At 32.4% G+C, this 14,181-nt stretch overlaps 1 protein-coding gene across 1 annotated transcript in view; it reads right to left on the reverse strand.

Annotated features, from left to right (window-relative positions):
* The window catches only part of LOC131852144 (tRNA (adenine(58)-N(1))-methyltransferase catalytic subunit TRMT61A), a 77,792-nt gene continuing 63,611 nt past the window's right edge, over positions 1-14,181 (reverse strand). The window contains exons 6-7 of the mRNA XM_059202786.1: positions 1,482-1,611; positions 1-400 (exon numbers count right to left, since the gene is read on the reverse strand). Coding sequence (XP_059058769.1) covers positions 312-400; positions 1,482-1,611 — 219 coding nt within the window. The 3' untranslated portion in view covers positions 1-311. The remainder of the gene's footprint in view (positions 401-1,481; positions 1,612-14,181) is intronic.

Genomic DNA, 14,181 nt, shown 5'->3' on the forward strand with positions numbered 1-14,181 from the left:
CATTTTATATAGAGTTCTTTTCTTATTTTGTATCATTTTTTTTCTATGTTGTATAAAATATAGTAAAAAAGATATATATACTAAAAAAGATTCGTGAGTAAGTTATTTTGTTTATTTTACTTATAAAAAAGACTCACCACCCTTGTCAGCCATATTAGGCGACCTTAGATTATCAGTTCATGTCAGGCGACTGCTTGACTGACGACTGCTAAACTGATATTGTTTCATCGAATGGTATAAATCTTAATTTATTACTAATAAACTAAAAATACCAAATATTATTTTGTACATTTTTATTATATAAATAATAATTATACAGTTTCGGTAACAACCGTTTCACTTCCGTTTCCGACCAGCTTCATCTCTACATCGATATCTTGAATCGTTGCTTGTGGACTTTCTGAAATACAAAAATTATGATGTATCTAATGTAAAATAATATCAGGACGTTATACATATCGAGTTTTTTTTGTAAAGTAAATTAAAAAAAAAAAACAAGAATATCAAAAATAATACTTGATATGCAGTGTCTTATAGTCAAGAACGTGTGTGTGCCTACAATTGTAATATTTCTGTCAACACTTGAGACCTTATTAGTTTACGACTCCTCGTCGAATGTACGCGTCATCAATTAGCCATGTTGCTACACTACCAAATAAACTTACTAATGTACAATAAATAGTACAATGATTTCATCGGTATACTCACTACCTACACTCTACAACAAACAATATTTAATGTAGCGGCATCACATCATATGTAACTCTACATTGGTGAGGTGATAACCACGCGCTACATGTGTAACATTGAATAAGAATACAGTTGAATTGTGCAATTTGCATTTCATCAGTTAAAATTAACACGCTGTTATAAAGCGACTTATTCTATTAATTGCTTGCAAACATAGTGTCATGAGCGAGGAATGTATCTAGCTATTTATTTATTCACTCATTATTTATTTCAATTAGGAGGACTAACACGCTATTGTTGAACCTTTTTTTTAACGTGTGGAAAATCTTCAAAAGACAGTACTTCGCCGGAGGGATGTAGGGGTGATGTGTAAGAATTTTACGCACTAAAAACCATATGATGTACCCGCAAGTGCCTACGCCGGACGGAGCTGGGGATTCGCATGTGCATTCCACTCCGACCGTTAGTGTTGAACCTACCTAAATCTTTAATAGATGAAAATGATAATATCTAATAACAATAATAATCCAAAGAATTTACATACATCTAGTCTCCAGCTAAGCAGATCTTGTGTTATGAGTACTAGACAAATAATAAAAATACCCAGATACATTATTGTGAATAAATACATAATATACGTAGAAAATATCAAGATCGATACAATCGTACTCACAAATATATTTACAGCGCTAAGAATCGAACCCGCGGCAAGGCGTTGTACTAAACCGCTAGACCACCCAGGCCGTTAACATACATACTTTATGATTTATTCTATTTTACTAAGAGCTTACTTCTGGCGAACGTTGGTGGCAATGTAGCGACTGTTAGGTACCCGGTGTGTCCCGGAGTGCTCGCGGGCCAGGCGCCTACAACATAACTAGTGTCGCTACTCGGTTTCTCCTCCACAGGATTGTCAGAACTCTGCAGGCAAAAACGGTAACAATACATACGCATTTTCAATAGTAATGTAGTATATAGGAACCAAACCGCATATGTAAGCCCTATGTAAAAAAAATGGACTTTAGTAGGACAAACAACTCAAGTAGTCGGAGATAGACTGTATATATATATTTGGGTGGTGGCTGGTGTTGGGTGACTACTAGTTGTGCCCGCGGTTTCAGCCGCATGAAATTTATAGCCTGTGTTATTCGGATGTATATTACTGTAAAGATTCATCAAAATCCGTCCGAAAGTTGCTTAATTATAGTAGTAATATTAATAGTAGTAGTACTAGTAGTAGTAGTATCGTTTTTGCGTGAAAGAGTAACAAACTACCATTCATCCATACTCACAAACTTTCGCGTTTATAATATATGTGTATCTTACACTACACTAGGAGGTTTCTAATAGGCCGACTGTTTTAAACCTGTAGTATTGTGAGCTTCGAAAACCCATTGTGTCCGTCCTGTTATTTTTTTAAATGAACTTTATTGATCAAAAACTTCATAATTATGATAAAAACATAGTACAAACATTTTTTTAATACGCTATTAACTCCTGTTACGGACAGGAATTGAAGGATAGTTTAGTAGACCTCTGTGGTGGAACTTAGGTGCTTTGTAATTGAAGTAAGTGACAAACAGGTATCCAGAAAAACTATGTAAAATTTAATTACCCAATTTACTATGATTAATTGTGTTCAAATTAAGATATTCACGAGACAAGTACAAGTTTATTATTATTCTTATAGTAAGCTAAACATGAAGACTAATCATCTGTCAGTATGTTCGTTTGTCAGTTTAGTAATCCACAAGGTCGAAAACTGTCTTAATATTAAGTGGTCCTCATTAGATGTTAAATGGATGACGTCACCTCATCACCTGCGCACACGCAAGATCAACAGACGAGAATTATGAGATGTACCATTAGGCACCTGCAGACAGAATACGTGCTTGATGGTACGGAGCAGTCGGGAACAAAACTGTTTTATTATTTTATTATTAAGTCACTGACTACACAACCAAGTTAACTGTTCATATATATGTTCGAGGTACCAAACCTAAAATATTTATTCTTTAACGAGGATTTTTTTTGCATTAGTCATTGGATTGAATATTTTCTTTTCAAATAGGTCTTTATCAATATCCTACGGTACGCATGTTTAGTAATAGTATATTAATATATATCTTTCAGATTCAAGTGTTATTCTAGATATCTTCCTTATTTCTATTTATTCGTCGATTTCATGCCTTTTGGCGTTCTCCTTTTCATCATATGTAACAAATATTCGCAATTGGAATGATTTTGACCTTTGTTATTTCGTATGAATTTTATACGATTGATATCGGTTTTCAGAGGAATAAATGTTTTAATATTAAATAGTACCTACTAATTATAATAAAGTTTCAGTTTTATAGCCGTCTAGTCCTAGATACGGATGATTAGACATCTAAATATAGGAAAAAAAATATTTTTTATAGGGTGATAATAAGGTATAGTGCACCCTGGTAGGCACCTGGTAGGCACCATAAACCGTTTAGGTTTACGATGGCGGGATACTAGTGAAGGATGATAAGATGAGCATAAGGTCAGGTCAGTTTGGCCCATTATGACAAATTCAGCAGGAATTTATCACGATGGCTTCGAGGGGGACCCGCGTGGAGGTCACCTGACTTTGTACATCGCTAACAATCCCTTTCCTACAATTAGATATTATTTGGGCGCAGAAGAACAAATGTTAGTGACTGTACTCCAAGGGGGTCAGGGCGCGGAGCGCAATTATCGATGTCACGGCTCGGGTTTAAGACGTCGCGTCCTTCAGATGAACCCATCTCAAATACTCGATATCTACATTTTGTTTTATCTATGGGAACGTTATGAGCTTCTCTATTAAACAATTATTGTATTGAAGCGATTTAACATATTAATTGCTTGCAAACGTGCAGTTGGTCAAGAGCGAGGAATCTATTTACCCATTTGTTTATTTATTTATTCACTCTTTATTGAACCAGAAGTAAATTACAAACAACATAAATTACAGTAATAGGGTACAAAAGGCGGTCTTATCGCATAAGCATTTAATAGCATAAATGGAAAGTATGTCTGTTTCTCTATCTGCCTTTTCAGAGGTCATCCTTCTGCCTTTTTACTTCCTCCATCCTCTAATTCGTTCTCTAATCAATTTGTACACAGTAGTGAACTTCTTGCGGCCTCCTTACTATTTATGAACTATTACTTTACAACTGATGTTATTATAACAGTATAATCATAATATATTAGTATTACAATAAAAAAAAGTGGAAATATCTAAACTATAAGTTTAGATATGTCCACTTTTTTTATTGTCACATACTGTGAATATCAGACTGATCTACGTTGTATATGGTAAATCTGAACACAATTGTAAAAAAATTAAGTACATCGATTTGTTGTTTAGTACAATACAATCTGTGTTTAGTTTAGGACTAGATAACGGTTTATAATTTGTCCTGAATAGTAATTATTAACAAAACTGATTACGGCCATCTCAATTTTGCCATTTGTATCAATATTATTATTAATGACCGGGTACCGTTAATTACTAATGTGGATTATGCGGTGCGTGTTACATTTAAATGATCATTACCCTTTTTTGAGGCAGATAAAGGTCCATACCACTAAAAGAAATAAGCACAGTGCGTTTGGTAGTCAATAAGTGCATTATTTATTGATGCATAAGCGAAACCTTTAAGCGTGCGTGCCTTAAAGATTATGAATTACGAAATTATGCCCCTTTCCCTTTATGTCAATAATGCTCATCAAATAAGTATATTGCAGCATTAAGCCGCGAATTTTAAGTAATTTTCTGACTGGAAACCAATACCTTTAATTCTTGGTGAATTTGTCAACTTGACTGATGAACAATGAGGTAACTTGATTTATTTCATCCACATTTTAGCATGGCATTTCGTAAAAATTGTGCATTTAGAAGTAATATTATGGAATATTAGTTCTATTTGCACAATTTTTACAAGCATTAAAAATATTAGAGGGTTTGGTTGGGAGCAGGTGGAACATTTGGAAGATCGACCTCCTAGCGGTAGGTGTATTAAAACATAGAACAAAGAACTTTGTTTATTCTGTGTATGAAATAATAACTGGTTACTCGTCTACCAAAAAAGTTGGCATGTTTATATGCCATGGCATGGGTATAAAAATCTGGGGATCTTTGAAGCAAATTTGTATAAAATCATACCATCACAACTGTTATCCCAGATGAGGTAGTCATAGTCATTATCAACTGGTGATATTGTGTAGTACACTTGACGGACCCGAGCGTCAACGTGGCGGTAATACAGGGGGGAAGGGGATTGTTAGTAATGTGGATTGATAACCCCATTGCTAGCAATGTACCATGTGATATTGTGTGATGAATTTACGATGGGCTTGACGACCCCATGATCCTCCACTGGTGCCCCGCTAGCGTAAACCGTTAGCGCAGACGGGTGCACCATTCCATTATCAACCCAAAAAAAAATACAGCAAAACATAATAATTTGCAAAATCATAACATTACTATATTTGAATTAAAAAGAAATATATATTTATTCATTTACGTATGTATATAACTATAATATATATGTATTTATTTCGATAATTTAACATCCCCTCCAGAGGAACACATTATATAATTAAAACTTTGGCCATATCAAATCGCGGCTGAAGTACTACATAATATATTTATAATACAAAAAAAAAATGGGATAATAAAAACAGTAGAGAAACAAATAAATTTAATAAAAAAAAATACAGCCGTCTCTCTGATTAATTTTTAATTTGATATCGGTATTTCCTTCACCGGTGTCAGTCAGAAATATAAATTGACACAATTTTTTTTTGTAATTTGGCGGATATCAATTATTCTTAAATTTATAGGAAGCTACATTCTAATTGATTAACATGGGATTTATTTTACGAAGGCAGCGCTGCAGTTAATATAATAATAGTAAGAGAAAAATAGCACAAACATTGATGTTATAATAAAAGTTTACGCAATTCGACAGTACTTCAGGAACAGTTTTGCAATAGGAAGCCATCTGCATAATGATAGACAATTAGCCCTTATCTGCAGGTGTCGCTGTCGGCGTGGCGCCTCCACTAATGACAGAGTGTACAGATGTCCTCTCTCATTTGACGACATTGCCGACTACAATAGAACGTCGGCCGGCACCTGTTGATCTGTATTAAGTACTTTTCTCTGCTCTGCATATTTGTGGGTGATATCTCCAGTTTGTACGACTAATATCAGTCACACAAATTTAAGATTTTACTTGTAAATTTTCGTACGGGTCTCAATTTTTTTTAATGTTACTCTCTTCTAATGAGTTTTCTATAGGTATAATTTTGTGGTGTATGGTGAAATCCCAAGCTTGTACATTTAAGGCCTCGCATGGGTTATAAGGGTAGAGTACGAGTCTCTCTTTTTTAAATAAAGACTAGCTCATGTTAGTTGATAGTAATGTACCGATACTGGTAGACTTCAAAAGAAGTCGTCTAGGGTACCCCACTATTTCAGCAGCTTAGCAGCTTAATTTGCAATCAGGTTCGTTTGTAGGATGAGATTAGGTCATGAAATTACAGGATAAGAAGCATGACATTGTCAGTCCTCTGGGACGGTATTGCGATTGCATTGTATTACAAGAGTCGCATGATGTTGTAATTTTCGTGGCTCATGTACCTACCTATATAAACGACGCTTACCTACGACTTATCATCAGGTAAGAGAATCTTAAAGATATGTTAAAATAGTATATACATACAGAAAAATAGGTATAAATTACTGCTGATGTAATATTATATTATAAACGCGAAGTTTGTGAGTATGGATAGTAGTTTGTTACTCTTTCACGCAAAAACTACTGAATGGATTTTAATGAAACTTGTTAGATCTACAATGAGATACACTGGCAGTTTTTATATTCGTTTATATATTTAAAATATGAGAGTTCTTTTTATACATTTTGTTTTATAACACTTCTGTCACTGCGCTCTGCTATAATAAACGTCTATACAAGCATCTATAATATATTATTTTCATTCATTTTTACTAAACTTTACAGTAATATAGCATATACACCAGATTAACATATACACTATAAATTTCAGGCCGGTGAAACCGCGGGCATAGCTAGTATACAATACAATTAGTCTTATTGTTGTGTAATAAAAGGCAGATATTTATTGTAAATAAAAAATTAGATTATGACCAATATTCCTGCGCAATTTAAGATCATATGATGTGATCTGTAAATGAGCACAAATATTACAAGTACCTATATATTAGAACCTTGACAGAGTTGTGGCGGAGATTACACTAATTTAGCCCCAGCGATGGTATCTACTAACCGCAGTTTGAACTTCACCACCTGACCTTGGCATCGTCATAGAAAAAACTCAGTCGCAAATTAGGTATCTATTTAGAATGATCTCAATTCTTATATTTTAAGACATTGTTTAAAAAAACAATTCAATTTGTAACGATTTCAGTAAGGGAGTAAACACAATAAAAAGAAACATGAAAAACTACAGAAGTGGATGTGATAACATTTATAATGTATTGTACTATAAGATTAGTCTAGATTAAAATATTAAATTACACTTAGTACTAAACGATATTTCAGACTCACGTACCTAAACGTAAAGTGTTTAGTTGTAGAAAACCTCCCACAACCTAATTTGATACTCTCAATAAAATTCAAGCAACGCTGAAGATAAATTCGCCGTAAAATGTGCTACATGTATACCAGTAGACAAGCCAGTGACCACAGACACACGTACACATTTAAAACATTGTAGACTGAATAAATTAAAGACGTCTGCATAGATTAACTTTACCTACACGAGTGGACATAAAATAGATAAGTTTTTTTATAACACCAAAGTATAAACTAGACGGCTATAACACCGATTAAACGGACGTAAAGCCGCGATTAAAACATAAAACCTTCATGCTGTCAACACAAAATTTGGCCTCTTTGGTTGATATAAAATAAAAAAAGAAATAAAAAATAAAAAACATGGTGGCCAGCAAAGAGACGCATTAAGAATGGAGATAAGAGAGACGAGGGAGCACTCAGCGGTGCGCGAGCGGCGAACTTTATTATTTATTGACACTTAAAATAATTATAGGACGGCTCGTGCCGCATGCCATGTCGCGCCGAATGTCGACAGTGTCGTAGACCTTGCGGATTAAAAAAAATCTAGATAATATGCGGTCCAGCAAATACAGCAGTTTGATTAGTTGTGATGTATAATGGCACAAAAAATGTTTGCCTATTTTGTACCCATATTCTAGAAAACATTGCTAGTAGAAACTAGTAGTGTTTTGAAGATTCTCTAATTATTACTGTGTAAAAATTTCACATATTTGCATATATATGGTTTACCAGCAGTGTTTTTTTATTTTATGCGACAGATTAGAAATATGTAGATATCTGTGTCCTGCGACTCTGCCCTCTTGAAATGTTTATTATTTACTTATATAAATGATTGCTGTTTTGGTTTTTTTCTCAGGGTTCATTCAATACGGATTTTGATTAAAAACGTCTAGATTATTACGGCTCACAATATTACTTTATAGTAATTATAAACTATTGAAATAGGTTTAATTAACGCAATTTCAAAATCGTTTCCATGGAAACCAACAGCAGTTTTTAAGAGCCAACGTCAAATTTGTTATAGAAGTTTTAATATTTGTAAGCTCATTTCGATGAGTCCAAAATAAGTATACTGCCAAAACTGATACAATAAAAAAGGTTTATCGGCGAGGCTTGTACTCTGTCGCCATTACTGTCAATGCTTGATAAACGCTACCCGCTGGATTTAGACGTAGGTACGGGGGCCAGATAAATGAGAAATAAATAAAGAAGCGTTCAAGATATGGTAAAAAGCGTCGGTAGCGCTCAGTGCATATGTTACTGATAGTATACTACATGCATGGTGTCAGGACTGCCAGGTGTTATGGGGAAATACCTTTTAAAATTTTACGAGTAAAAAAAAACATCTATGGTTTATTTCATTGCAACAGTTCACTGTTATTCCACTGCTGGGAATAAATCTTATTGGTATTACGGATGTCAATCCTGTTGACATGATTATCTACTAAAAATACTGTATTAATATAGAAATCTATCTAACTCTATTTTAAGCTTATAATACTATGACTCAATAGATCTCTCATCGTAAGAGTATGCTCCAGATAGGCTAGGGTTTACTTTGAGTTTTCTTTCTATCATTCTAGATTTATACCTAGTTCTAAACACCACACGACTTAAAAAAATTTACTCAAATTATCTTTTGTAACAAAATTCCAGGAGAATATAACGTTAATTATACGTTAAGTAAATTTCTTTCTACTTAATCCAAATTACAATAGATATAAAAAAATGTTTTCATATATTTTTGTTCTATTATTCTTGCACGATGACATGAGTTTGATTAAACAGATTTTATAAAGTTCAATAAAGTTGCACCACCTTATTGAAGAGGTACCGGGAGCGAATATCGAGTTGACGGCGGGATATACTCGATTACACAACGATTAAGTCGAGTATCGTAAATCAATCGAGCCATTACGACGCCATCTGTCAATAATGGGAGCGCATGAATCACGAGCTTTATCTCTCACTCAAGTATAGAATTACCTGGAATGGATAGTCAGCAAAATCTACATTAGTATAAAATATATATATATATAAGTATCTAAAAATTTTCATCAAATAAAGTATAAAATGAAACTATGTATACTATAAAGAAACTAAAACTATAATATACATAGCAAATAACAATGTAAAAGTAAACTTCAGTAATAAATAGTCAGTTTCATTATAAGTACACAAACAAATGATGTACAAAATATGTATAATTTCTTTACTTTTTAACAAATATTTTTAACAAAAACTATTCATCTCCATTAGCATGTCTTATTTCATTATTTTGACAACATTATTGTCAAAATAATGAAATAAGAAACATACATTTTTAGCTATCTAAACAAAATAATGTCTTATAAATATTGTTTTCAAGTAAAATTATTGTCACATGCCTGCTTAAAATGTAATGATTTATTTCTAAAGTAACGAAAATCCACTCATGTAAGCGGGAGTAAGTAATCACAAAATTAAGAAATTACCTACCTAACTAAAGGCGCCAATATAAAATAATTTATTAAACTCTTTCTAACATTCACATGTCCATTCTACAAATATGTATGCCTGTGGTTCTAAGCGTTGCGGTTAATACGTCGATATGTCGACTCCTGCGGTGGTTTTGCATTTATAATTTCTATTTTTTTTATTATATTGCTGCTCATTAAGGTATATGTTGATGATTATTGGGTTGGCGATATAAAGTGATAACAAATTTGTAAAGTAGTGGTGAATGCATTTGAGACAACAAACATTTTAAGTTGTTTTTATATGATACTAGTTTCCGCCCGCAACTTCGTCCGCTTGACTCTATTGAACGGGATAAAAAGTAACTTACTCGTATATCCTTCTTTATACTTGTTGCGAATGCAAGCTTTTACAACGTGTCTCTTAAACCAGCCTATTACAGGCCTCTTTTACAGTATCAAACGTCTAAGAATTTCGTCTTTATAATATTAGTTAGGCCTAGTAGTTTCCATACATTTCCTTAAATTACTTTTCATTGAAATGAAATTTCTAGTTTTATTGAAGTTCTCTAGGATTGAATTGTGCAAATATATGTTTCTGGATGCATAAGTTTCGCCTAATAATTTTAAATACCAAATTAAGATTTTCACCTATCTTTGATTTCACACAATGGAGAGATGAAACTGTATTCAAGGATATGTTCCCTCGACCAGTTGTGATAAAAAAATACGCCAGTTTTCAAATTGTGATTTTTATGTGAATCGGTATTCATTACTGTTAAAATTGTTTCCATAATCTATTTTTGTGTTAAAACATTCAGCATACAGACAGTAAGACATGGCCTGTGTATTTGTATTCCGTTGCTTATTTTTACCGATGCAGTTAATGCTTACAAAAAAAAGTGTGGACCAACGTTTCGACCTAAACAATTTTAGTACCTACTTATACGATTTTAGATTGTGTTCGATTAAAAAATTACGTTCACAAAATCAATATGTTTTTTTTTTATTTTTATTGACAGGAGTAATTTGTTCGAAGAAAAAATTATTAAACCCACTTCAATGTTACTCTAAATAAGCTACCTATTGGAAAAGAATATAAAATTTAGAACCATATTTATAATTAATATTTATAACTGTACACCAAGTATATATAAACAATGACTTGGAATAACGTAAATAAAAGAATTAAATAATAAAATTAATCATATAGAACATCTTTTTTGAAATTCCACAGAGTCGAAAGTTTGAAAGTAAAATAGGCTGGAGTGAAATTCGTCCGGTGATTCTGTAAAGGCCAGGAACAGACAACATTCGAATACTTCGAAAAATTGAAGATTGAGAAAAATGAAAAACGTGATAAAAATTATTCAAACTCTTGCATATATCATTATGAATTCTTTGATAAGCTGATATGGATTTTCGCCTGGCAAAATTCAGATGCCATCGGTTTACTTGTGTAAGCGGTTCCGATAGGGATGTGACATTTTGCCTAATCGATTTATAAATCTATTATAAATTATTCGATTATTTTTCTCAGCTTAATAATCCATTAAAACAATTACTTAAACGACCAATTAATCTTGTTTTTTAGCGACGGTGTATTATATATATTTGGGACATAACATTTGTTATTTTTCGGTTAGATCAATTAACCCTATAAAAATCGTCTCTAGAAAAGAATCGATTTTTCCTTAATCGATTATTTTGTCACATCCCTAGTTTCCGATGTGACATTCCGCGCGTGTCGTCGGATCCTAACCGGCTACTGGTGACATGTAGCTTTATCTTGCATCAGTTGATAAATCGGTCGACTGACCGCGCGTTATTACATAAATACTGACGATGTGAGAAGACCGTGGTTTAGGCTGTAATAGTGATGTTAGAAATAGAACAATCTTGCGATTTTTTTAGTATTCATTTTGTAAAAAAAGTAAAAATATTTAAAGAATTAAAATGGAATTTTTGTTTATACTTTTTTTTAATTGATGATAGTGGAATATGGTTCATCCGCCTGCGTCAACGATTTACGCTGGCGGGACACCAATGGCAAACAAAAAACCTAAGCCATCATTTATGCATAGTTTTGTGTCAATAGTATATAACACTATTATTTTGATACCTATGTATAGGCTATATATAGGCTGTAAAATGCACATTAAGTGGAAAATGTCAATTAGTTCTAAATAGAATAATTTTCTAACGACTTAACTGCGAATTAAAAAACAGTTTACGAATCTAAGAATAATAACTAATGCATTCTTAGATAGGCACATTGAAAAAACAATTCGGTGATTGATTCGTTACTAACCAGTTTCTGATATTACGTAAATTGTGTTGAATATTGTGTAATGTTTATTTTTAATGTAAAAATATACTAAAACATGATATGTTTTTAAAACGTTTCAACCTCTCCTCGGGTTACAAGCGTGGATATGTTGTCCTCAGACTTCATCGATGCGTAAGGTTAAGTTCGAGAGATTTTGATTGATTCAGCTTTCGCAATTCCATTAAATGTCCACTTGAAATTAAATTATCCATTATTTTTAATGTTATCGGACATTATCTACATATATTTTATTTTACTATATACACCTTATTTCAGAAAGGAGGCAGTTTCGGAATGTCCTGTATTCTAGTAGGTAGTATATTAGTCAATGTATTTTTTTTAATGGGTTAGTTTTTTCACACAAAATACTTAAAATGTAAATCTGAACAATATTTATTTAAAAGAGCTAAACCTAAGTTTCTTGCTCGTGGTTCTTGTGATGAGCGCGTATCGGATGAGTGTATTGAATAAAACAATATGACCATTCAAAAGTGTTTATACTAAGTTTATTTCATTAAAGATTATTTTTGGCTCAAATTAGATCCATCAAGACTGCTTTATATGAAATTTAAGAATTGAATCGGTAATAAAGCTAAGAATTATTACCGATTAAGACATCGTACAGGTTATTTCACTAATATCTAATCCTAACAGTCAGCGAAGAATAGCTTTTACATATTTAGTTTATTAAAGATATGTATTATACAGGTCAATATTCTTTACTAAATAATAGAAAATGACGTGCTCGAATTTATTTTCAATAGTTGCTATCCGCAATCTCAGGAATTTTCTAAGGTTAAAAAGGTAATAAACATACGGATAGATTTCACATTCATAATATTATAGCTAGGTCAAGGTGAACAATTTCCTCCTGGTCCAAAAAGTTATATTATGAAGTTTAGAGAAAGTCAGTTGCGATTCCGAGGGTGGGTTGAGGATTAGTACCCTCGCAAATGTGTAAAAAAAAACAACAACTTTTTTGTGAAAATGTTCGACGAAAAAGTATCTGGCTCGAGTATTATTAATTTGTTTTGTAAATCATTTCTACTTATGTTTAGTACAGCCTTGGTTTTCCTATAATAACTAAGTTACGTCTCTTTAAAACTTACTACATAAACATAGTAAGTTAGTTTTAAAAAGATATACAAAACATTTCATCCAAATAAAAGGTATAGGGCATTGAAACAAGACAGTTCAATTCGAAGCCGGCCACTATGGTCACCTCAACGAAGATTCAAATTTTAATAAATGGCATGTCATTTTCTCACCGTTACGTTTGATTTTCGTAGTGAAGGGACTAAAATTAATTATTGTAATTAGTTTTGATTGCGGCGGAATGCCTTACCTTGATCCACGCTACTGACAGATAAGCCATCTATTATACAAACAAAGCTATACATTTCGTTCATTTAAATAATAGAGTAACTGTTGTAGATATTAAAATTCTATTGGAACAGTCTTTTTATAGTGTTGATGAATTTATTAGCAGCAAATATTTTATAGAACTTTAATTCAAGCATAAAATAATAGCTTAGAGAACTATTCTCTAAGCTACAAATATTATTTTATGCTTGAGTTTATGTTTAAAAATCTTTTACATATATTCCGATTGAAACTATGGTTTAAACTGAAATTGAAACTTAATTAGGTATCTCATTCCTTTATATTGTTATTAATTTTATAGAAGTTGCAAACTATATTTGTATTTATTTCATAAATGTTTTCATAAATGGAACATTTGGGTTTCCATTGTTTTTTAGCAAGTAATTAAATTTAATATTAATTGCTATTGTATAAAAAATACCTAACCACTGGCTAATCAATAGCAAGCAACAAGCAGATTTTTGTTAAAGTAATATTAAATTTCGAATACATTTAAGAGTATTGGACATATTTAACCCTACTGTTTATTTTTTAGTCTATGCCATTTTTAATATTAATACTAAACGAGCCTCCATTGAAACGGCACGTGTGGACGAATGGGCCCCCCGTGAATCGATAATGCGATTATGCAGCGCAATCGATCGATTATCAATCGAATCGACTCGTAATAAGCCCGTACTTTCACCGG

The sequence above is a fragment of the Achroia grisella genome, unplaced genomic scaffold (genome assembly GCF_030625045.1).
Source record: "Achroia grisella isolate CSIRO2021 unplaced genomic scaffold, CSIRO_AGI_Agris_v1 utg840, whole genome shotgun sequence".
Taxonomy (NCBI): domain Eukaryota; kingdom Metazoa; phylum Arthropoda; class Insecta; order Lepidoptera; family Pyralidae; genus Achroia; species Achroia grisella.